The following is a 26,378-nucleotide window of genomic DNA, read 5'->3' as shown; positions in this document are numbered from 1 at the left end:
CCCAAACGAATTCATTTCCACTAGCTCAGAGTTGAAAATGCCTGCATTCAATCGGCACATAGCTCCCTAGCAAAACCTAGATCAGAACCACAGGAATTCTTGGACTGTTCCTGAACCAAACATACCCCCTTTAATTTGGGGGCTGATGTCTAGGGGGAATGGAAATTACACTTTTGATAAGGTCCCAAGGATGCTGTTACCAGAGGCTGAGACTTGGTATTGTGTCTTGTCCTAATTCACAGACATCCTGCTACAGTCTTGTCTGTAAATGGAAATGCACTGGAAAACATGTGGGATTTCAGACCCTATATGTGACTGTCACATATTTTACTAGTAACCATTAGTAGATTATCTCTGAGATGCATCGAGCCCAATTCCAAAATGTTAGCTCTCTTTCCAGGGAATGTGCCATTTCTTTGAATCAATTCAATCTCTGACCACCAGATGGTTCTATTCAATCTTGAAATTAATGTAAAAACAACTACTTGCTGTTTTCAAACCATTGCAGGGCCATTGAAGCAGCTTTATCGCAAAATCAAACTTCTATAATTAGCTGGAAAAGCCGCTGAGTTTTGGTAACTTCATTCAAAGAATAACTTTGAATTTTAATCAAACCTTGGACAGCATTTCTTGCACTAATAGAGAAGCTGATGCAAGTGAATCAGGGGCAGGCAGATTTTTTTTCAAAGTGGTCCAACTAGTTGTTAATCAGGGTTCTTGGAATATTAATTAAACATATGCATCAATAAATAATGCTGCATCAGCTTGGCCTCCTTGCAAAGAAGACTGACTGATCTTTAAAACTGTATTCTATCCCAGACTGCCCTCGGTGCTGCTAGCAGCTGGCGTCTGACGCAGTACCACCCCCAATATTCTAAAGGGTTCATTATCTGATGCCTTTTGTCTTTGATTATTTGTAGTTGAAACAGCATTATCAATATCAGCAGAATTCCTGATTGTCTTCCTAGTGGGTAAGACTTCCTGCTCGATGCACAAAATCAGAAAACTCCACTCTCCTAGATTTTGTCAGTGTAATCCCCAGACTACTTTGGCTGTTGCTCCGAATATCGGATAAATGGCTAATGCTACAGCAAGTGAGAGGAATCATTGGGAATTAGTGCGTGGGTTTGGTTTATCATGAAGATTGCTTCCTGTGTTTATTGGGAAGCAAAATGAGATCACCCTTGATTTTAATCTTATACTGTGCCTACGTATTTTTCTTTTGATTCAGTCAATTTACATCATAAAGATTGAATTTGTTTCAGATAAGTTAACCAGTGAGAGCAATCCTGCCGAGATATTGTACATTGGCTGCTTAGTTATTGATCGAATGCCGAAGGCACTTACAGAACCTGAAGTGGAATCAATTCAACTTCCACTTTCTCTAGAGTCAGGAGACCATAGAATCATAGAACCGACAGTGCAGAAAGAGGCCCTTCGGCCCATCGAGTCTGCACCAAACACAATCCCACCCAGGCCCTACCCCGATATCCTACCCACTAATCCCTCTAGCCTACGCATCCGAGGACACTAAGGGGCAATTTTTTAGCATGGCCAGTCAACCTAACCCGCACATCTTTGGACTGTGGGAGGAAACCAAAGTACCTGGAGGAAACCCACACAGACACGAGGAGAATGTACAATCTCTATATGGACAGTGACCTGAGCCGGGAATCAAACCCAGGTCCCTGGAGCTGTGAAGCAGCAGTGCTAACCACTGTGCTACCGTGCCGCCCCACATTCACACCCAGTAAAGTTGGGCATCAAGCCATGATGACATTTCTTGTGCTCACCTCCCTGCCCCCATCTCCAGTGCAGCAGGAGATGATGTGGTTGTGAAGGACTGACCACTATGAGCCAATGGAGGCCAATTAATGTGTAGAGCCTAGCAATCGGCAGTGTTCGTGCTGGTGCCAGGCATGAAAGGAGGGATGAGTTGCCTCCTTATGGATCCCTTATTCCCATCAGAAGCCCTTTCCAATACCTTTTTCTGTGTTTCCCCTCCCCCATGTCACCTTCCTGCCTGTCCTGTGCATCCAGCCACCACCACCTCACCAGCCCTCAACAAGTTCACCAGCCTGGCCCTGGTAAATCTCTACCTCACTTAACTTTGTTTACAGTTCACTTGTTGTTGGGTGGCACTGCTCAGACCGGAGAGTTGCTGGCTATTTGATCGACTAGCAGCTCTTGAAGGCAGGAGGGAGCAATTCTCATCAACGAATGGCACTATTGACTGTGGGGTGAGCCAACAAAGTATTCCCTTTAGTTCATGGAGTCATTACAGTATAGAAGGAGGGCATTTGCCCCTCGAATATGTGCCGGCTCTCTGTGGAGCGATCTAATCAGTCCCATTCATCCATTCTATTTCTGTAATTCTTTCAAATTTATTTTCTTAAACACCTCATTCAGTTTTGAGGTGAAACTATTAATCATCTTCACTTCCACCACTCTCCAAAGTGTATTCTGGGTCTTTACCACTTGCTAATAAAAGCATCTATTCATCGTACCTCTGAATCTCTTGCCTAAGACCTCAAATTTCTGTCCCATAGTCATTCTATCATGGGCTAGCAGAAACAACTTTCCTTTGTTTCTCTTCTCTAAATATGTCAGATCTTGCATACCTCCATCAGATTTCCCCTCAACCTCCTTTGCTCCAAGAAGAACTCTGCTTTTCCAACCTTATCTCATTGCTACATTCCTCCATTCTTAGAACTATTATGATAAATCTCCTCTGCAAACTTTCTCAGATCTTCATTTCCTCCCTAAAGTGTGGTGAGCAGAACTGTATAGAATGCTCTGGTGGCTGCCTACCCAGAACTTTATAAAGTTTCAGTATAACCTCCCTGCTTTTGTGCTCAATACCTCTGAATATGAAGCCCAAATTTCCATTAGCTTGGCTAACAACTCTCTAAATATGTCCACCAGCTTTAAAAATCAATACACATGCGGCCCTAGATTGCCTCTTCTTTTCGTTACTGTCGAAATGCATCATCTTTTACTTTTCTGTGTTAAATTCCAGCTGCCTATTCTGCGAGTCTATCTGTGCCTTGTTGCAGTCGATTGGTATCATGCTTGTTGTTTGCCTCACCTCTAAGATTGGCACTGCTGCAAAGTTGAGTAGAGTCATTATAGATTGGTGTTTGTAAAATTGTCAGATGCTCGAGGAAAAAACATTGCATGGTCCCTTTAAAAAGGTTGTGCTTTTTCTGTGCTTAGAAAGTTAAAAAAAAATACATGTACAGATAGAGTGCCCAAAATGAAACATTTGTATCAGAAGGTCAAGCTGCATGGTTATCAACGCAACAGGCTTTCAGGTATTTGATTACAGCCTATCAATTTGAAATAGGCACTCAGATACCAAGAACCTATTAAATTTAAATCCAGTGCTTTTGGCAACCAAGGACCAATTCGAGTGTGAGGGATATTGATATGTTATTACAGGTATAAAAGGAAGGGGGCAGTGTGACAGAGGGGAAGAGCAACTGCCACGTGCTACAGCACATTGCTTTTAGCTCAAAGCCTCATCTAGATAGCCATGAAGAAAGAAAAATCAACAATGTCCAGAATATTCCAGAAGACATAAAACCTGGCTGTAATTTAGAGACTGACTAAAATTCTGTTTTTTTTGTTAATAAGTGGGAATTGTATTTATCTGAACAGCATTCCATTAGAATTGTGTTTTTATTTAATTTGTTAATAGTTTAGTTGTTCACTGTTAATTAGATAACTAAATTGTTACTTGTTGACTTTAGAAACTGTTAGGGAGTTATTTTGATTTAACCACTAAATGTTGCTGAAGAGCAGATCATACCATTTCACACTCACTTCTATAGATTATGAGGTGAGGTACTTCTCTTTGAGTGATTAAACGTTATTTCTCGGACAGGGGTTCCACCTCCACTTCATTACAGTATCCTTGTGCCAGCCCTTGGGAGCAGCATATTTTACTATCTAACGGTAACAAAAAAAGATAGTTAAAGAAATCTTGCTGGTTTCTGTCCTTTAACAATTTTTTTTATTCAAGCTGACACTCCTATCCCATGGGCCCCAGTTTTGTTAACCAGCCTTTTATGTGGTACTTTGTCTAAAATCCATACAGGTAACATCCATCACTACCAACTTCCTTCATCAAATTTCACTTTGGTAGTGAAGTGTGATCTGCCTTTTACAAATCCATGCTGGCTGTCTTCAACTCAAACCCCACCAAGTGACTTGTTTCCATGATCATTGATGTTAAATTGATTGCCCAATAGTTACTGCGATAGTCCTTAAACCTTTTCTCCACTTCTCCACAGTCTATCTGTATCTGTTTTAACCCAGAAATTCTGACTGATTCTACAGTATGTCCTGAGACTGTGAAAAGCACACTTTCTCTCTCTTTCTTTATTAATATAATATTTATATATATATGTATAAATATATATATATTTATGTGTGTGTGTATGTATATCATTTCAGTACACAGTGAATTACTATGTTACGATTCCTACTCCTGACTGTTATGTAGCTTAGAGGGATTAGAACAAACTAGAGATTTTTTTGACAACAGCCTAACTCAGTTAGTGGACCAAAGATTCAGCAGTCGGGAAGGTCTGATTGTGATGTTAGAAGCCAGTCCAATGTGTTACTAATCTGCAGTGAGTTCCAGACTGCACTTGATCCGATAAAACTCATCATTGAAGCAACGTTGACAGCTGCCTAGCCATTTGCTTGATTCATCTGCCCATCTCACTGTCTTAACTGCTGGACTGAATGACACAGCGGTTAACACTACAGCCTCACAGCACCAGGGACCAGGGTTTGACCTTGACCTTGGGTCACTGCCTGTGTGGAGTTTGCACATTCTCCCCATGTCTGAGTCAGTTTCCTCCAGGTGCTCTGATATCCTCCCACAGTTTAAAGATGTACAGCTTAGGTGGATTGCCCATGTTAAATTGCCCCTTAGTGTCCAAATATGTGCAGGTTAGGGGGATCAGTGGGGTAAATACATGTGGTTATGGGTCTGGGTAAGATGCTGTCTAGGGAAGCCAGTGCAGAATCAGTGGATCGAATGGCCTCCTCCTGCACTGTAGAGATTCTATGATAGGCACAATTCCAAATTCACTTCCTGGCTTTCAGCAGTGAGTTTCTGAAAATGTGTGCAGCAAGTTTCTAATTAATTATTGTCACATATATTGGGATACAGTGAAAAGTATTGTTTCTCACGAGCTACACGGACAAAGCATACCATTCATTGAGAAGGAAACAGGAGTGCAGAATGTAGTGTTACAGTTATAGCTAGAGAAAGATCATCTTAATGTAAAGTAAGTCCATTCAAAAGTCTAACAGCAGCAGGGGAGAAGCTGTTCTTGAGTCGGTTTGTACGTGACGTCAGACTTTTGTATCTTTTTCCCGACGGAAGAAGGTGGAAGATTGAGTCAATGACTCAATCTTGGGTGCTCTTGGCGACACTGAATGTGATGGGCTCAGTCACAGCTGTACCCATGACGTTTACATGCTGCCTGTCACAAATAGACTGGATGCAGAGTGATCACACAAGGTCATTCTCAGACCCAATGCTGAACCAAATCAATTCCCAGCATTTGCTGTTTCTGTGTCAGAGCTACAGCATCTGCAACATCTTTCTTTTGTATTCTTTTGTGAACTTGGTTTACGTTGGAATAATCTTTGTGTCATTGTGACCTCTGAGCACCTTCATAGTGGAATATGAGAAGTTGACTTTCTAATCAGTGCAGTGCAATTAAGCTATCTTATTACTGCATGGATCATCACCAATTTGAAACCAAACCTTCAGCTTCATCTGAAAGTACATTTTTTTTTGCTTTCAGCAAGAAAGATCTGTTGCTTTCTCCTAATAATATTGGATCATTTGGAAACATGTGTACGTTGCTGTATTTAGCCCTGTTATCTTCCAGTTTACTACAGTGTGTTCCATTTGTCTCACTGTTTCCACATCAATATTTGACTACAAATCTGCCACTTAAACAGCACAGAGATGTTGTATGAGATTCAACACAAAATTGAACAGTGACTTGCTCACATAAAATTTTGGCTTGCTTCAGAAATTATGTTCTATCTGTGCATTTGTAAACAATTAATCATTGGAATGGCCCAGTAACAGTGTGTAGCTGTACCAACAGTGCACTACAGAAACACAGAAGCACATTCATTTCTTTGCCAGCTGGTTAGCAGTGAGGTACCATGGAGAAAGGGTTATTGCGAGCAAGCGTCTTGCTCACAGGAAAAGAAGGACTTTTTGGCAAGGCATCTCCTGTCTCTCTCTACTGTAGAGGGTTGAAGGACACAAATTGTGCATAATCATTTTAGCTTGCTTTGAAAATGATTGACATGTTGGCCCGAGTTTTTGCTCCTGGCAGGAAGGTAGAATCAGGACAATGTCGGCTGCACACATCCAACCATGGAGAGAATGCCCCAGGAGGTTTGCATTTACATTGCTGGGCGGTTTTGGGGAGGAGGAATGGGGGAGTTGCAGAAAATGGGAGTCGGGGTTACCACTCATAGAAAGAGTTCAGAAGCTGCTGAGTGCAGAGGCAGGCTGGGCAAAGGGCAACATCAATGCACCTGACAAAAGGAACAAAACAAAATATGGTCCTCTCACCCTCCACACACTCCCCATGCCACAATCATAGAATTCTACCTCGTTCATTCAACCTCACCTCCATGGTCCCTCATAATTTCCATGCCAACATTCACCCCCATCCATCCCCTCCTGGTCCTTAAATCTTCCATGTCTACCCATGCCTGCACTCATCCCCAAGTACTATCTAGCTCCTATGCCAACTTAATGTCAACACATGACAACCCACCCCCACATACACACCAACAACTTTTGGCCTTACATCCTCAGTGCCAACTCAATGCAAACAATGGAAATGGACTACTCAGAATAAGTGCTGTGGCCACAAGAGTGGGTCAGAAGCGAGGAATCCTGTGTCAAGTATCTCAATTCCTCATTCCCCAAAACTTGTCCAAATCAGAAATGTCATCACATATTGGTCTGGATGAGTGCAACTCCAACAATACTCAAGAAACTTGACACCAGGGCAACTGGAGGCCACTTGATTGGCTCTCCCTCCACCACCAATGCAAAGTAGCCGCAGTGTGTACTGATGATAAAATGCAATTCTTTCATTTCAGGAACGGTTCCATTAAATTGGAAGTTGGTAAATGTTGCAAGAAAGGAGAGAGAGAGAGAGAAAATGATTAAATACAGGCCAGAACATGAGTTGTTGGAAAAATGCTGGAATCTACTATTAAGGAAACCTTAACAAAGCATTTAGAAAGGCATGGTACAATTAGAATACGTTTACTAAAGAGAAATAGATGTTTGACCATTTTTGTTTGTTTTTTTGAGTGGTAGGATAGATAAAGGAGGACCAGGAGAACTAGTATATCTGGATTTCCAAAAGGCATTCAATAAGGTGCCACACAATAGCTTAATAGCTAAGATAGGGGCTCATGGAGTTGTAGAGAGTATTTTAGCACAGGTAGAAGATTGATTAATGGATAAATGGGGCTTCTCAAAATAGCAGTGGAATGCCACAGGATCAGTGCTGGGGTCTGAGTAATTTACAGTCATACTAGTTAATTTATTAGTATTAGTCACAAGTCAGCTTACATTCACACTGCAATTAAGTTACTGTGAAAATCCCCTAGTTATCACACTCCGGCGCCTGTTCAGGTACACTGAGGGAGAATTTAGCTAGTGACTTAGATAAAATCACAGAATAATGTATCAGTGTTTGTTGATATATAGCTAGATGGAAGTTAACCTGTGGGGAGGACGCAAAGAGGCTACAAAGAGTTATAGACAGAGGTTAAGTGAGTGGGCAACAAGATAACAGATGGAATATCATGTGAGAAGTGTGAAGATATTCATTTTGATTATAAGAGAAGAAAAACAATATTTTTCTTCAAGGTTGTGAAACTTACAAGTGTTCGAAGAGACTTGCATGTTCTCATATAAGGAACACAGAAAATCAGTATGCAGATATAGCAAGCAATTAGGAAGGCAAATGATGTGTTGGTCTTTATTGCAAGGGGATTGGATACAAGTATAAAGGAGTCTTACTACAGTCATACAGGGCTTTGGTCAGATCTGGAGTACTGTGTAGTTATGGTCTCAGCATTTAAGAAAGGATATATTCACATTGGAAGTGGTGGAGCAAATATTCACCAAATTGATCCCTGGGATGAAGGGGTTGGTCTGTGATGAAAGGCTAAGCAAATTGGCCTTATGTTCTCTTGTCGTTTTGAAGAATAAAGAACAAGGCAAACACATTGAAACCCACAAAATTCTGAAGGGGCTTGATAAGGTGGACACTGAGATTATTTCTGATGGTTGGAGAGTCTAAAACACGGGGGCACAGTTTCAGAATAAGGGAAGTTTGTTTAGAACTGAGATGACGAGAAATTACTTCACTCAAAGGGTTGGGACTCTTTGGAATTCTCTACCCCAGAGAGTTGTGAATGTTTTGGACAGCTGAACTTTAACTTGTGCAGTTGCCTCCATGAACCACTGATGTGCCATTTAGAACCTGACCTCCCTGCATTCATCCACCCACCCCCTTGTGAAAATGGTGGTGATTGGTTCGGGGCAGCACTCCTGGATTCATGCCACAGCACCCAATTTAACTAAGAGGGAGAGCCTTTCTCTGTGTGCTGATTCAGAGATAGGCCAGTTGCTGAAATAATTGTGTTAATCAGCATCAATTACTTTATCTGGGAATCTGAAACAAAAATGTAAAATACTGAAAAATAGAGCAAGTCTGGCAGATTTGAAAAAAGGAGAGATAGGCATAGTCAAAATTTGAGACTGGAACTTTAAAGGATGGAATATCGAATGGACCATGTGTTAGACACGATCTCCTCTACACCCAGATTTCAAACATTTCTTCCCAGCTTTGTACTGCAAGGGCAAATTTTTTTAAAAAATACTCAGTCACACTCAAAATGGAAATCTCAATTCTATGTTCAATAATGTAACAGCTCCCTCTGCTGCGTGATATCATTTTTTCAAATAAATAGGTTGGACTAAAACCTGGTGTTGTCAGACTTTTTACTGATATCAGTATAACAGATTGGAGAAGAGAATAACAAGGAAGTGAGAGAAAGGCAAAATACTTTCTGGAATCTGAAACAAAATCAGAAAATGCTGGAAAATCTCAGCAGGTCTGACAGCACCTGTGTAGAAAGAACAGAGCCTATGATTCCAGTCTGGATGACCCTTCCTCAAAGCTGGTGAGAGGTGAGATCTGAATTCCGGTCAGTTCAGCTGATGGTTATGGCATAGAAAATAGGTGCAGGAATAGACCTTTCGACCCTTGGAGCCTGCACCACCATTCAGTATGATCATGGCTGATCATGCACTTTGTATCCCACTCCCACTTTCTCTCCATACCCTTTCATCCATTTAGCCACAAGGGCCACATCCTGCTCCCACTTGAGCATAATGAAATGGCCCCAACAGCTTTGTGTGGTAGAGAATTCCACAGGTTCACAACTATCTGAGTGAAGAAGTCCTTCCTCATCTCAGTTACCCCTCATTCTTAGACTGTGACCCTTAGTTCTGCACTTCGCCAACATTGGGACCATTCTTCTTGCATCTAGCCTATCTAGTCCCATCGGTATCTTATGATTCTATACAAGAATTGGACAAAGGGAATGTAAATGAGCATGCAGAAAGTGTTGAAAATGTCCATTAAGTGATTAGAATGTGTCAGTGACAAAACAGAGGTACAGCTTGGTAAAGGACTGCCTGAGAAATATGGCAGTTGGCCTGAAGAAGTGGGGGGGGGCGGGGGGAAGGAATGGAAAGGAGAGCGATAAAATTCTTTTGCCATTAACACATCCTGATCACTTATTGGACGCTTTCAACACCTCCTCAGCCCTCTGCATGCTCATTTACATTCCCTTTGTCGAATTCCAATACCCCCCCACACCCCATAGTCTGCTGACTTTTTTTCCTCTCAGCTCTGACAAAGGGTCATCGAGACTCGAAATGTTGGCTCTACTCTCTCTCCACAGATGCTGTCGGTCATGCTGCGATTTTCCAGTATTTTTCAGTTTTTGCTAAGAATTCACTGAATTCTAACTGTAAGGGACCAAATCTATAGAAGCTTTTGCAGTCAGTTTTTATGTTTCTGCAAGCTACTCTTGTATTCGATTTTCCCCTTCCAAATAAAACATTTGTCCTTCTCTGCTGGATTTTAAATTTCTCGCAGTCCTCAGGTTTGCTGCTTTTTCAGGGCAATTTATTTACCTCCTTTTTGGCTTTAACACTATTCCTGATTTCCCTGGTTAGCCATGGATGAGCCACCTTCCCTGTTTTACACTTACGCCAGACAGGGATGTACAGTTATTGAAGTTCATCCATGTGTCCTTTAAATGTCAGCCATTGCCTATCCACTGTCAACCCCTTGACTATCCTTTGCCAGCTTATCCTAGCCAATGCATGTCTCATATCATCAAAGTTAGCTTTCCTCAATTCAGGACCTTAGTCTTGGACTTAACCATGTCACTCTCTATCTTAATGAAGAATTCTATCACATTATGGTCACTCTTACGCAAAGGATCTTGCACCACAAGCTTGCTAATTAATCCGCTCTCATTACACAATACCCAGTCTCAGATGGCTTGCTGTCTAGCTGGTTCTTTGACACATTGGTCGAGAAAATCATCCCTTATGCTACCCAAGAAATGTTCCTTCACCACATTGCTACCAATTTGTTGAGCCCGAACAATATGCAGATTGAAGTCATCCATGATAACTCCTGTACCGTTAGTGCATGCATTTCCTGCTTGATGCCATTCCCAACCTCACTGTTTGGTGGTCTGTACACAACTCCCAATAGTGTTTTTTGCCCTTTGATGTTCTGCAGCTCCATGTATACAGATTCCATGTTGTCCAGGCTAATGTCCTTCCTTACTATTGCTTTAATCTCCTCTTTAGCTAGCAATGTTATCCTATTCCCCCACCTCCCATTCCTTTCTGTCTAACCTTCCTGAATATTGGATACCTCTGGATGTTGAGTTCCCGTCCCTGGTCACCCTGGAGCCAGGTCTTCATGATCCCAATGACAGCATTGATGACTGTCCGCACAGTTAATTCGTACACCTTATGACAAATGTTCTTCACATTGAGACACAGAGCCTTCAAGCTTGTTGTTATGGCATTTTCTGCACTCTTAGAATTATGATGGAATGTGGCCTTTATTGATTTTGGTTTCTCTGACTTTCCCTTTTCCCCTTACTGCCTTTTGTTTCTGTCCCCACTTTACTTCCCTCTGACTCCCTGCATTGGTTCCCATCCCCCTGCCATGTTAGTTTAAACCCTCCCCAACAGCACTAGCAAACACTCCCCCTAGGATATTGGTTCCAGTCCTGACCAGGTGCAGACCATTCAATTTGTATTGGTCCAGCTTCCCCAGAACCAGTTCCAACGTCCCAGGAATTTGAATCCCTCCCTCTTGCATCATCCCTCAAGCCATATATTTATCTTAACTATCCTGGCATTCCTGCTCTGACTAGCCTGTGATACTGGTAGCAAGCTTGAGATTACTATCTTTGAGGTCCTACTTTTTGGTTTATCTTCTGACTTCCTAAATTTAGCTCGTAGGACCTCATCCCATTTTTTACCGATGTAGTTTGTGCCTATGTGCACCACAACAGCTGGCTGTTCAACTTCCCTCTCCAGAATGCCCTTCAGCCGCTCCAAGACATCTATGACCTATGCACCAGGGAGACAACAGACCATCCTGGAGTCTTATTTGCATCCGCAGAAATGCCTGTCTATTTCCCTTACAGTTGAATCCCCTATCACAGTAGCACTGCCACTCTTTCTCCTGCCCTCCAGTATTGCGGAGCCAGCCACGGTGCCACGAACCCAGCTGCCGCCACCTTCCCCTGGTGAGCCATCTCCTCCAACAGTATCCAAAACGGTATATCTCTTTTAGATGGAGATGACTGCAGGGCATCTCTGCATTACCTTCCTACTCTTCCTCTGTCTGATGGTCACCTATTCCTTATCTTGCTTGGTAATTTTTATCTGTACGTGTCCAACTCACTAAATGTGCGATCCGTGACTTCCTCAGCATCGTGGATGCTCCAAAGTGAACGCATCCACAGCTCCAGAGTCGTCAAGCGGCCTGACAGGAGCTGCAGCTGGACGCACTTCCTGCACGTGAAGGAGTCAGGGAAAATGGAAGGGTCCCTGAATTCCCAAATCGGGCAAAAGGAGCATGACACAGGTCTGGGATCTCCTGCCATGACTTAACCCTTAAGTTAACTCAACAACAAGGACTACAATGCCAAGAGAAAAAAAAGAGAAAAAGGAAAAGAAAAACTACTTATCAGTCACCAGCCAGTCATTTACCTGCTAGCTGTGATGGCACGATTCAATTTCTTTCTACTTTTCATTTGCCCTCAAATCTCCCTCACAGGTCCACTTCTACACTCCTTCCCATGATGAGCACCTCTTTTCCCTCAACACCGAATTCCCACTCAGCTCCAAATTTCCAATACCCTCACTCTAGCTGAACTCTCTCTCTAGCTGGAGTCTCTCTCCCACTGGTGCACACAGACTCACTGGTCCAGGGTTTTCCCTTGCTTGTGGTCCTCACAATGACCCTTTCCTTGGCTAGACATGGAGAGAAATGCTGAAGTAGCGTTTGAGGTTTAATTCTCCCTTGACGAGCTCCTCTACCAAACCAGCCTTGCTCAGCTCCTCCTCCTGGAAATGGTGACTGTGCCAAATATGCAAATCTTCACCACAACAGCCAATCAGTGTCACCGCTCTGCTGCCCTTTGCTGGACATGTGGTTTTGTAAGTGACTATGTGCTGTGAGTAAACCAGGGTACAAAGAATATTTACAAAAAGAAATTGCATTTATATAGTGCCTTTCATGACCATGTGACATCCCGAGTAGTTTTATAGCCAATGAAGTATTGCTGAAGTATAGTCATTGCTGGAATGTAGGCAATTTGTACACAGCAAGCTGCCACATACAACTATGTGATAATTACCAGATAATTTTCCCCCAAAAAACTGTCATATGGGCGAGAATACCAGTGCCAGTCCATCAGGTGCATTATGGACCACCATTGTCCCCCACACAATCACTTTTTTGAAAAGTGGTGAGTTTTGTGCTGGTTCTGGAGGGGCCACAACCTAAACACTTTGGTGAATCCCCTGCAAAGTGCTCAGGGGCTAAATTGGAAGGGCGCCCCAAAATCATAATGCACTGGAAGACCCCCTCATTCCCCCATGGTCGTCAGGACACCGCTATTCCCCCAACTCTTTGGCAGCATATTTTCCCACTGCCACCCCGACACAAATCGCTGGCATCAGAGCCCTCCCAGTGGTCCCCTTTCATGGCCTCCGACATGCACACCCATCATGATCCCTGACATTCTGTCGCTCCACCCATCAGGACCTCCCACATGTTCCTCTCCATGCTCCACCTGTGTCTGAACCCCCCCAGCACCACCCTCACTGCTCCACCCATCCTCCATGACCCCTGTATTAGCCCCTTCATCATAGCCCACCCATCATAACCCCCCCTTTCATTGCCTTCCTGTCATGGCTCCACTCCTAGCCAGGCCTCACTCTCTTGGTACTGCTCTTGCCCCTGTCTGGCTGTCAAGTGGGCACTGCCAGGGTGCCAGGCATCGAACAGGCTAAGTATATTTAAATGTTACAAAATTGTCCCTCCCCCTCTTTTTTTGAGTAGTTGATTGAGAGAGAAGTATTGACTAGGACACCAGGGCGAACCAACCTGCTTTTCTCTCAAGTAGTACCATGGGATCTTTAACATCCCAGTTGAGAGGGCAGAGAGGGTCTCAGTTTAATCAGTCATTCATCCAAGCATGACAGTATAACATCCCCTCAGCACTGCACGAGAGTGTCAAGCTTTTATGTTCTAGTCTCAGAGCGAGAGTTAAACCTACAATCTTCTGACTCAGGGGCAGGTGCTACGAGTTGAGTAATAACTAACAGTGCAATGATTGAGTTGCTGCAATCTGAAAAAGAGCTGCAAGTTATATGTAAGAAATAAAATAATTTGCTGTTGAATTAACAGCCATGCAATGTTCATGCCCCTAATGCTGATATTTTTGATTTTCTGACATTTTAGAATTATCCAACTTTTTCTTTCATTTCCTTTTGCCTAACCACTTGCTAAAAATGGAATAAATTTCTGTTAATTTTGGATGTAGGCTACATTTTTTCGTTGATGGTAATAATGGGATTGAGCTGGGATCACTCACACTGCCAATGCAGTTTTCCAGTATAAGCCTTTGTCCTGTGATTAACAGGATGCAAGCATAGGAACAGCTTGGTTCATTGCACATGCAGTTCATGGTACAAGTGCAACAAGCAACATGCTGACAATGAAAGGGAAATGGGAACAGTAAATGTTGGAAATTCTCAGCAGGTCAGACATCATAGAGTATCAACAAAGAAACAGTAGTGAAGGTACAAGACTCTGACCAGTGCAGAGTTTTCCCCCTGAATCCCATTGACTTCAATTTTATCAGGGTTCCTAATGTCACATTAAGTTAAATGTTGCCTTGATGTTGAGAGCAGTCACTCTCACCTCATCTTTGGAGTTCAGCTTCTTTGTCCATGTTTGAACCAAGGTGGTAATGAGGTCAGGAGCTGAGTGGCCCTGGCAGAACCCAAACTGAACTTCATTGAGAATGTTATTGCTGTGAAAGTGCACTCACACTTGCACCATTGATGACACCTTCCATCACTTGATTGTTGATGCAATAATTGACCAGGTTGGATTTGTCCTTTTTGTGGTCAGGGCATACCTGGGCAGTTTTCTACATTGCCGGATCCAATGTTGTAGCTGTACTGGGACAGCTTGGCAAAGGCTCTAGCTACTTCTGGAGCAGAAGTCTTCATTTTGACAGCCAGGATATAGTCAAGGTCCATATTTCTACTGCCTTCAGCCACTTTGTAAAATCACATGGACTGAATCAAATTGGCTGAAGATTGGAAGCTATAATGCTGGGAGCCTTAGGAGGAGCAAAGATGGATCATCCAGTGGCACTTCTGGCTAAAGATGGATGCATGTGCTGGGCTTCCTCATCATTGAAGATGGGGATATTTGTGGAGCCTTCTCCTCCTCCCGTTAGCTGTTAATTATCCACTTCCATTCACAACTGGATGTGGCAGGACTGTAGAGCTTTGACCTGATTCATTGGTTGTGAGATGAACTTAGCTTTGTCTGTTACACAGTGCTTGCACTGTTTGGTATACAAGCAATCCTGTGTTGCAGTTTCACCCCATTCTTTGGTGTGTCTGGTGCTGATCTTGGCATGTCCTACTGTACTCTTCATTCAACCAGGGTTAATCCCCCAGATTGATGGGACGGTAGAATAGGGAATATGTCTTGGCATGAGGTTATAGATAATGTTGAGTAAATTCTACTGTTGCTGATAGCCCACAGTGCCTCATGAATGCTCAGTTTTGAGTAGCAGATCCGTGCTGAATCTATCCCATTTAGCACAGTCATACTTCTACATAACACAGTGGAGGCTGTGCTCAGTGTGAAGATGGAACTTTGTATTCACAAGGACTGTGCAGTGGTCACTCCATCAACAATATCATGGACAGATGCACCTGCAACAGATAGATTGGTGAGAGCAAGTTCCAGTAGGTTGTTCTCTCTTGTCGTTCCCTCACCGTTTGCTGTATGTCTAGACTGGCACAGATATCCTACAGGGTTTGACCAGCTTGGTCAAGAACAATGCTATCAAGCCGCTCTTGATTATGGACGTTGATATCCCCACCAGAGAACATCCGGGGCCCTGCCACCCTCAGTGCTTCCTCCAAGTGATGTGCAATATGGAAAAGTACTGACTCATCAGCTGAGGGAGGGCAGTGGTTGATAATCAGCAGGCAGTTTCCTTGCCCATGTTTGACCCAATGACAAGATTTTCAGGGGTCCAGAGTTGATGTTAAGGATACTTGTGGCAACACCCTCCTGACTGGATACCATGTAGGCATTCAGAGTTTCCATGCCTCCCTGTTGATGACTTTATAAGGAACAATTAGAGATTCAGCTTCACATAAGACCTTCCCAGAATGCTTACAGCTTTGCTGGAGTGCATTGCACCAGGTCCCAGCCTAGTTTCTAGGCATTTCATTGTTTTTATGTTACAGTTATAATTGGAATATGCAAGAACAGCTGATTAAGGGGCACTGCAGTTTACAAGCTTTGCAGAATTGGAGTAAAACTTGTGATTCTGTTTCCTCTTTGCTTTAGGCTGAAAACATCCTTTTCTTGGAATTAGACATGGCAACACCCACAGTGTTTGAGCTGGAGATCCCACGGTCACGCTCATTACAAGGGGCAACTGGAGGAGAGCTACATCACAGCAGTTCCATTTTCCCAGAGCGATCAGCCAGTGCCAGGGTTAGAAAATCAAGATCGTGGTGAGAAACTTCATAAATCCAAACCATCATTTCTGTGTCGAATAAAATTCACTAAGTTCCCGATAAGAAAACATTTCTCATACACCCAAAAAGCAGAGGAATTTAGTTCCAGGTGTTATCATGTTAAGATACATTTGTCATGCCTCTGAACTGCCACCATAGTAATCTTGTTAAAAGCAGCAGTAATCCAGGAAATTATCATAAATCATGAAAATTAATTAAATCAGGATGCAGAAAATAACAAAAACAGAAAAATGCTGGAAAATCTCAGCAGCTCTGACAGCATCTGTGGAGAGAGAGTAGAGCCAATGTTTCGAGTCTGGCTGACCCTCCGTCAAAGCTTGTCTGGACTCATCCAGACTCAAAACGTTGGCTCTATTCTCTTTCCACAGATGCTGTCAAACCTGCTGAGATTTTCAATCATTTTTTTGTTTTTGTTTCGGATTGCAGTATTTTGCATTTATTTATGTGGAAAGTAACATTTGGCTCAAGGTGTCCTCTTGAGAGGAGTTTGCACACAAAACAGTAAATATAATTTAATGGAGAAAATCGTCTCTTTGACAGCCCTGTCCCAAATTATTCCTGCTGTGTTTTACAAGCATACTGTCCAGCGTACCTTAAAAAAATCTAAATAAAAGGCAAATCGATACCACCAATTTTTTAAAAAAGGAGAACCAGAACAGGGGCAGAAGCCTGTCAGCAGATATTAACAGGTCACACAGATCAGTTTAAGGGCCACATTGAACAGCAACCTATGGGGAGCAGATGGAGAACGGGGCCAGCCTTTTGGCTAAGATCAGGCATCAGATAAAACCCAAGATGGGATGCAATGCCTTATCTTATCAGCTTGGATCTTGTTTGTCTGTCTTGTGAATTGGATTCAATTTGAATTTGGTTTTTGGAGCAAACAAGGAATGGATGCGGGTTTGCCCCACCCACTAGGAGCATTGGCTTTGTAACTTTAAGGATGGACTAAATTTGTTTTTGAAAAGGAGGAGCTCCATATAGCTGAAATGCTGCCAAGTGCTGCTGGTGGGGATTTAGAGGATGTGGAAGACGGAGTGGTTGGATGACCGCTGGGATGGGGGGGTTGCATGAGCTCCATTTTGCTCAAAGTTGGGATTCAGGGAAATCAGGAAGCAGAGATTGCTGCTGAGAAGCTGGGGCACAAGGAAGCCCTGGAGCAAGAATTGCTCTGTGCTATTGAGGAGACTGGGGTATGGGAAAGCCCAGAAGCAGTTTTTGACTGCAGCACCATGGCTCAGAACCTGGGTCCTTTGTGCAGATTTTGGGGTCGCACTCGCCCCAAAACCGGAAAATAGGACCTGAAGTAGACTTTTGCATGGTCTGTGTCCCGCCAGATACAAGTCCCATGGCAAACAGGAGGGAAAAATTTTGCAGTTTGAGTGTAATTGGCCATCATGGGGACACAATCACATGGTAAGTCAGCTCATCCGGATAGAAATTAAGATGGCTGGACCTGGGAGCAGACTTGAGAGGGATTTAGAATCGTGTGCCTTTTAGATAGGGATTGTGCCCAGGGAACTGGAGTGGAGCAGAGCTGCTGTCAGCTGAGGGTCAGACTTGCTCTTTGAAAGAGAGGAGCTGAAATCTCTCCCAGGGAAGACAGAGTTGTTAAAGAATTAACAAGACTCACAGTGATAACTGGGTGGATTGTTGAGAAATTTGGGGGAACATGATTTAGTTGTGTTTGCCATCTAATGTACAGTTTGTGGTGTGTACGATCACAGTTTGTCTCTTAATTCCTGTTTACCTCGTGTTAATTCTGTATGTTAGACTATTGGCTGTTTGCTGTATTAACTCGTGCATAGTAGAATTTATTCTGTTCAAAACCTTGGAATTTTGAGGTTTCTTCTCTGGGATTTCAAAGTCTTTAACAAAAACAAGGTTACTGGTCTCCATCTAGATTGTGACAAATTTGCAGGTCTCACCTTAAGAAAATTTGGGGGTCTGGTCTGGGATTGTAACATCTCCAATTTATTTCACAAATCCTGTAAGTCAGGTATTTTCATGAAGAAATTACATGGAACAAACTGACAAATATACATAGAAAATAGAAGCAAGAGTAGGCCATTCATACCTTTGGACCTGCTCCAACATTCACTCATGGTTGATCATCAAATTCAATGCCCTATTCCCACCTTTCCCCCATATCCCTCAATATCATTAGCCCCAAGAGCTTTATCTAATTTATTCTTGAGATCACATAACGTTTTGGCCTCAACTACCTTCTGTGCTAGCAAATTCTACAGATTCACCACCCTCTGGGTGAAGAAATTTCTCCTCACCTCTGTCCTCAAACTATGACGCCTGGTTCTGGACTCCCACATTATCGGGAACATTCTTTTTGAATCTACTCTGTCTAATCCAGTTAGAATTAGGAATCAGCCTGGTAAACTTCTACAGCAGGAACATCTTTCCTCAGCTAAGGACATCAAAACTGCACACAATCCTCCAAGTATGGCCTCGCCAATAGCCTATTTAGTTGCAATACAACACCCCTATTTCTACACTCAAATCCTCTTGCTATAAAGGTCAACATATAATTTAACTTCTTTACCTGCGCACTTGCTTTCAGTGACTGATGCAAAAGGACACCAAGGTCTCACTGAGTATCCATCTCTCTCAATTTAAACCCATTCAAATAATAATCCACCTTCCTATTTTTGCTACTGAAATGGATAACCTCACATTTACCCACATTATGTTGCATCTGTCGTGCATATACCCACTCACTCATCCTGTACAAGTCACTGTAGCAGTTCCTCATCCTCCTCACAGCTCACCCTCTCGCCCAATTTTGTATCCTCTGCAAATTTGGAGATAATACACTTAGTTCCCTTGTCTAAATCACTAATATAGAATGTGAACAGTTGGGGTCCTAGCACAGATCCCTGCAGCACTCCACTCATCACTGACTGCCAATCAGAAAAAGACCCCTTTATTCCAACTCTATGCCTCCTGTTTGCTAACCAGCTTTCTATCCACCTCAAGGCACTACATACAATCCCATGTGCTTTAACTTTACATAGTAGTCTGTTACGTGAAATGTTGTCAAAAGCCTTCTGAAAGTCTAAATAAACCACATCAATGTTTCTTCCTGGTCAACTCTGCTAGTTACATCCTCAAAGAATTCCAGTAGATTTGTCAATTATGATTTCCCTTTCATAAATTCATGCTGACTTTGCCTAATTATACCACTGCTCTCCAAATGCTGATCTATGAAATCCTTGATAAGGGACTTGAGCAATTTCCCTACTACCAATGTTAGGCTCACTGATCTATTGTTGCCTGTTTCCTCTCGACCTTCCTTTTTGAATAGTGGGTATACATTAGCTACCCTCCAATCTGTAGGAATCCAGAATCCAACAAACTTTGGAAAATGGCCATCAATGAATCTACTCTTTCTAGGGCCACTTCCTAAAGTACTTGGGATGAAAATTATCAGGCCCTCAAATTTATCCATCTTCAATCCCATTAATTTCCCCAAAAACATTTCTCTACTAATACTGATTTCCTTCAGCTCCTCACTAAAACATGTGTTTCTCAGAACTCCCAATACATTATTCATATCTTCCTTTGTGAAGACTGAAGCAAAGTGTGAATTTAATTCCTGAGCAACTTCTTTGTTCCTCATTGTGAATTCCCCTGTTTCTGACTGTGAGGGGCTTACATTCATTTTTGTTGATCTTTTTCTCTTTACGTATCTATAGAAATTTCTACAGTCAGTTTTTATGTTGCGCACTAACTTACTTTTATATTCCACTTTCCCTTTCATGTTCAATCCCTTGGTCCACCTTTGCTGAAATTTAAATTGTGTCCAACCTTCAGATATATTACTTCTTCTTGCCAATTTATATGCTTCTTCTTTGAATCTAATATTATATCGAATTTCAGTTGTAAGCTGTGGTTTGATCACAGTTCCTTTTCCATTCTTGCGCTGAACAGGAATAAACAACCTCTGGGGAGTTCACCTATTCGTTCCTTGAATGCCTGCCATTACCTATCCACTGTCCTTCCATTCAGTATGTCATCTGAAAGGACAGGAAGATTAAGGCCTAATTTAATATCTCATCTGAAAGACATCACCTCCAGCAGAGCTACATTCTGCTCTGGAGTGTCAGCCTAAATTGTGTACATGTAGAATTCTTGCAGTTTTTTGGAACAAATTGTATTAAGAAGATGCAGTATGCAAAAAGAAAATTATATTAATTGTTACTATTTATTTTCCAGGTCCAGGCCAGAGCGGCGAGTACCTTCCTCCTCTTCCTTCTCCTCATTGGCTTCAGGCTCTCAACTGTTCTCTCAGTCACATGGGATGGTGCCACAATGAGGAAAACTGTGATATCTGTGCCTGTTCTAACTCTTTAGCTTTTCCTTCCCTTCATCCGATGTCACTATATCTCTCTGTAAATGGATTTTGTCTCTCATTTTCACTAAATGTCGCTGGTTTCATCAGTCTTTGTCTGCTTTGCTGCATTGTTTCATATCCTACGCAAAATGGTGCACAGCATTGAGGGCACAAGTTTTAAGACTTGTTACCCTGTGCAGGCTTTATCAAGAATTACAGCGTTTGAGAATCAAATGTTGTTAGCACTTCCAAGCATTTAAATTGGTTCACAACAGAAGTAATGCTTGAATAATTGGTTATTTTTTTCCTTTTTTTATTTGCTGATCCTTCAAGCTCATTCTCACCTCTCCAGTATAATAGACAACTGCCCACCGCCACTCACTTTGAAAATCTGACCAGAAAGAAGATGTGCGTGCTGTCGAGCAGAATGCAGCAGATTGCCCGCTAACTTCATTTCTATGAACAGGAATGTCGCTTTGTAAATTTGTTGGACTTTGATTCTTAATTAAATTGATGTTGCTGTTACTCCGCAAAGGATTTCAAGATATTTACTCGCAGGTACTGTTGTAACTGAAAATAAGGGTACTTAACGTCATTGTTGATTAAAATAAATATGATGTACTCGAGGACTTTAACCTGCATTTGCATGACTTCATGTTTTTTTTTCAAAACAATTGAGGTTGTGATACGAGTTGCCTAGATGCAGGCTGATTGTGAAAATCTGACCTTGTGCAAAAAACTTGTTCATAGTGACCGTCTGCAAAGTAATATTTTTGCTTTTGTCTGACACTTCATAACACAGCTGCCAACTCTCTGAGCAATTATGCTCAATGCATTTTGGTAAAGCAGAAGAAACTGGTCTAATTCTGTATTATTGAAACCGTGACATTATTAACAGGCTTAGACAGTTGCCTTGCAGCTCTAAAGAAGTAACTGCATAGCGCATTAATCTATTTCTGATTGTAGAATGTAGTGTATCAAAACCAAAAAAGAAATCTAGGCATTGGAGAGAACCCAGTACTTCTGGGATTTAAGAAGAAATCAAAAGCTGTGCAGTATTTAGGAGCTTTCTGCTCAAGTGGTACCGTGTCTCAGACTGAGGATTGCTTTGTCATTTAAATACATTTTTCACAACTTCGAGAATGAAGTGTTCATACTAAAGTATTTCATCAGAGTAACAGGAGAAACTTATCCATTGGCACCTGCAACTTTGGGAAGACCATGGATAGGTCAGAGTCAAGGGAAGGAAGGTGAAAATTCATCAATATGTCACTATTAAGCAATAGCGCAGAATCACTTGATTTTATTAGAATCCTACCGATTACAAACAGCAATGTCCTGGCTTGGTTTTCCATTCTGTTGTCAAGTTGCTGATCTTGATAGCTTTGTCACCCGAGTTTTCTAAACTCGGCTAGACTGGACAGTCTCCCCGTCCATATGCCACTGCCACTCGTGTTGGATAACAAAACAGGCATTGCTGGCATCGTCTTGGCTGCAGAGGGATGGCTGACTCAGGAAAGAGAAAATGGGGGAGGAAAGGGCAATCTACTTTCAATACAAAAGCATGCTTGATTCAATGAGCTGTTAATATCGGCAGCCTATTTCAGCTATTTTTATATCACATTGAGCTTTTTTTATTTCTAGTGTAGAATCATACAGAGCAGACGAGGCCCTCTGGCCCATCATGTCTACACCAACACATTAGAAATACCTGAATTCCCAGCTGATCCCATCTACCAGCACTCGGCCCAGAGCCTTGAATGTGATAATGTGCAAAGTATGTGGGAACTTTGTGGGGTTTTGTTTTCCCGATACCTTTTTCAGCATGTTTGAAATAAGTGATACTGTCTCTTTAAGTAGTTGTCATTTTGCTTCCTCACATTGCTGGAGTTGGTTCGCAGTAAATCACACAGATTCTCATAGAGTCATAGAAGCTGCTTTGTTCTGTTAGCTCGTGAAATGCTGCAGATATTTTGTTAAATGTTTTTGCACATGCCCTAAGAGCATATCCTACTCTGACCAAAGCTTTCAATTTCAGTAACCATCTATGACAATTACATTTCATTACAACAATTAATAAAATAATTCGACATAGGCTGCACACCCTGGCACTGGTCAGATGGACAATATATGCACGTAGATACAAATTTATAATCTGTGGGCTGATTCAAATTGAAAACTGTTAAAGAGAAAATACCATTTTGATTGTTCAGAAGAGGCTTATAAATATTGTGGTTTGATTTTCTTATAACAATGTAAGCACATCCTTGAATAAGTTAATCTTACAAGGTCAACATGATTGTGAATAGTTCACGAAGGTATAATTCGTATGACATTCCTTTAATACAGTTTGGAAACTTATCCAGGTTAATAAATTAACACCTCAATTAAAATAGACAGGAAGCTCTTATAGAAACAATTGAGTGTTCATCCAATTTTAGTCAACTTAATTTATCTAGTTAACTTACGACCACAAGTGGCTCATTTAGTGTGGTAAAAGTGAATGAAGTTCACTAAATAAACTATCACCCTTTCATTACATTGTCCACTTTCTCTGTTCTTTTTCAACTGTGTTGTTTAGTTTTCCTTAAATCTGCAGTGCATCCAGTTACCATGGCCTCGTGGTTTTGCAAAGAATTATGGGTCCTTCAAGGACACAATTTCAATGAAGCCCAGCCCTAAAGCTTTCATCTAATGATTAAATGAGCATTCATTACATAATTAGGATGGGCTTTATGCAGGAACAATTTTGCTGCGATAATTTGTCTTTGATTCTAATTAGGCAACCAAGATGCCTAATTATGTGAGGAAACTTAGTAACCAGAAGAAGATATAGCTTTGAAGAGATATTGGGGGAGTCTTTCTGCGAATAACCTGTCTGAGGGTAAAGTGTTTATCACATTTTACAAAACTAATATGGAATAAGGGCAACATTTTTGTGAAAGGCTTCTTCACATCTTGCACTCAATCCAAGTGGATACTTTTCAGTAATGGAACAGTCATTAAGTTTCTCTAATGTGACTAATTGAGTTCAGCATAATTTGATTGCTTGAAGACAAATCTGAAGCTGTAAGTTTCATTCCAGAAAAGCCTTGGCACAACCTTTTTTATAATTTCAGTCATGACGAATAGTAAAATATTAGGGATTTGCTTCAAGCTGAATCACACAGCTCAGTTTATGTTCATGTATTTGGGTAATACTAGCAAGGGAACATATTTGCAAAATCCTTCTAAAGAACAAATCTTTTGAATACATGGAATATAACAAGAGTCAATTAATTTTATTGAAAATACTTCCTAACTTATAACTTTCCTTCAATACTGAGGAAAAACAGGACTGAAATTTAGTAAAAGAAATAATTTCATCACTGATTTTCTGCAATATTCATGAGCTACATTCAGCATCACTGTTGTCAAAGTTATAGAACAGAGAAAAATGCTTTGATTCAGATCTGGAGAAATCTCCCAGTCGGTTTTAAACTGAATTATATCTTGGTCTTTTGAAATATAATTCAACTTGTTTGGTCTGTTTTTCTCTTTAATTTTCATTGATATTATTCTCCACAACAGCAGTAATCCTAATGGAAATTAAGTGACAAACAGCCAATTAATTCTGAACTTCCATTAAATCTGGTTTCCGTTGGGTCAAGAGGGTACAAATCTTTTGCCTGGTAAGCCAGCCTTAACAGATCCAGTTGTCATATCTTTAGTGTAACTGCCTTATGCAAGACTAGTCCATCATGGATCAGCACTATGAGTACAGTCAGCAATAGTGGAAAGTCTTGTAAGACTGCGCTGCCGAGTCTCTCTTCCTTAGCACAAATCTTGATCTTTTTCAGCTGTTTTGTGCACAATTTTCTGTCCATTGAAATCAATGGATGGAAAAGCACATGCGGAAGATCAGCCAATTTCTAATCTGTGTGGGCTGCAGCTGAGGCTCCATCTGAGGCATCTAGTTCTGCAACATGCAGCCTTTAATCTAAGTAGGCGAAGCCATTGTTGCTGCCCTTTAAACCATCACAAACAAAAAATGTTATCTGAAAAGGAAGACTGTGCAGGGTTATGGGAAGAAGGTGGGAAAGCAGCACTCAGTAAATCACTCTGTGAGAGCCAACGCTGACACGACTGCCGGATGGTCTTGTGCTGTAACCATTCAAAGAGATGGAAAGATTCTTAGGTTTGTAGTCACTCCATGGAATTACAGATTTGCAGCAGAGAAGGAGACCATTTGGCCCTTTGCAACTTTTACAATTATTTGCAATAACTATCCATTGAATTCCATTCTTTGCCCTTACCCTAATACTTTTTCATTTTTTTTCAAAGATGTACCTAATACCCAATAAAAGCCTATTCTGGATTCCACTTCCATTTGCAACCTTGTTTGTTGGGTTTTATTCCATTTTCAAATGATCCTTATGCAGTAATTCTGGAGAGGAATTCCTGCTTTGGTGTAATTGGCAATTCCATTGCAAACTAAGCCCCAAATTGTGCCCATTTTTATCCTCAAGTTTCAGATCAAATTCATTTGCATGTTACTGAATGCAAAGTTTGCCATACACCAGTGCATTTAAAAATAAATATTTGTTTTACATTTTAAAAAGAAGTTGTTGATATACTTAATAGTGGTTATTTGTTTAGTTTATAGAATTGAAATGTTTCCAATCATCGAAATAAATAAGCATCGTGAGTCACAGTGTCAGTTCACCAACTGTAAGTAACTTAATTTTAAATCAGTGAAAATGACTGAAAATATACAACATATATACAAATATACAATTTTTGAATTGGACTGGGTGCAGCAGTCTATTTTCTTAATTCAGTTTAAGATCTTTAAAAATGTATCAATTAGCCGTCTTGTAGCATGATCTTTTATAAATTTTAGAAACAGTTTCTATACCACATGGATTGCAGGGGCTCAAGAAGGTGTTCATCAGCACCTTCTCAAGAGCAAGGCCTAGCCAGTGATGCCCACATTGTGTGAAAGAATGAAAGAAAACTCAAGTTGCAATGAATGCACTTTGATCTTCACGTTTGATGATTATCTGCTCAGTTATGCTGAAACTGGGTCAATTGTGCTCAAAAACTCAATGCAAGTTGAGAGAAAACTCCAGGCCAAAATCTTCTAACTTTCCCTTTCATTGTTTTGGGATGATCTTAAATTTCTGCCCTTTAGCTACTGAGTCACTGACGATCCAGTTTATATTTCCATGTTTGCTTCAACAAAACCTTTCTCTATGTTGAACGTCTCTATCAGATCTCCTCGTAACCTTTGCTGTTTTAATGTTGTTTCATTTCTTTGTTGATTGCTCTGTCAAAAAATTCTATAGATCTAGTTGGGAAAATTTATTTGTGTGATCTGTATTTTGGAACATTAGATCTTTTAAACCCTTCCTCATCTCAGAAAGTCTGTGCAGGTACAAATGGCCCGTAAAATTCTAAAACCCTTTCCCATTTTTTTCACTGTACCAATGAAATGCAGAATGTCCAGATTGTTATTTCATATGGAAATACTTCTGGCAAAATTGTTTTGTCCTTTATTGT

General features: G+C 41.3%; 1 protein-coding gene across 2 annotated transcripts in view; it reads left to right on the top strand.

The window, feature by feature from the left end:
- The window catches only part of LOC145344934 (kinesin-like protein KIF3B), a 169,731-nt gene extending 146,126 nt beyond the window's left edge, over positions 1 to 23,605 (top strand). For both annotated transcript variants that reach the window (XM_080192290.1, XM_080192289.1), the window contains exons 8-9: positions 16,296 to 16,465; positions 20,720 to 23,605. In XM_080192290.1, the coding sequence (XP_080048416.1) occupies positions 16,296 to 16,465; positions 20,720 to 20,819 (270 nt within the window). In that variant the 3' untranslated portion in view covers positions 20,820 to 23,605. The remainder of the gene's footprint in view (positions 1 to 16,295; positions 16,466 to 20,719) is intronic.
- The last annotated feature ends 2,773 nt before the right edge of the window (positions 23,606 to 26,378 follow it).

Source organism: Carcharhinus amblyrhynchos, chromosome 7 (assembly GCF_965287045.1).
Source record: "Carcharhinus amblyrhynchos chromosome 7, sCarAmb.v2.hapA, whole genome shotgun sequence".
In the NCBI taxonomy this organism is placed as follows: Eukaryota; Metazoa; Chordata; class Chondrichthyes; order Carcharhiniformes; family Carcharhinidae; genus Carcharhinus; species Carcharhinus amblyrhynchos.
This window is presented reverse-complemented; position numbering and strand designations above follow the sequence as displayed.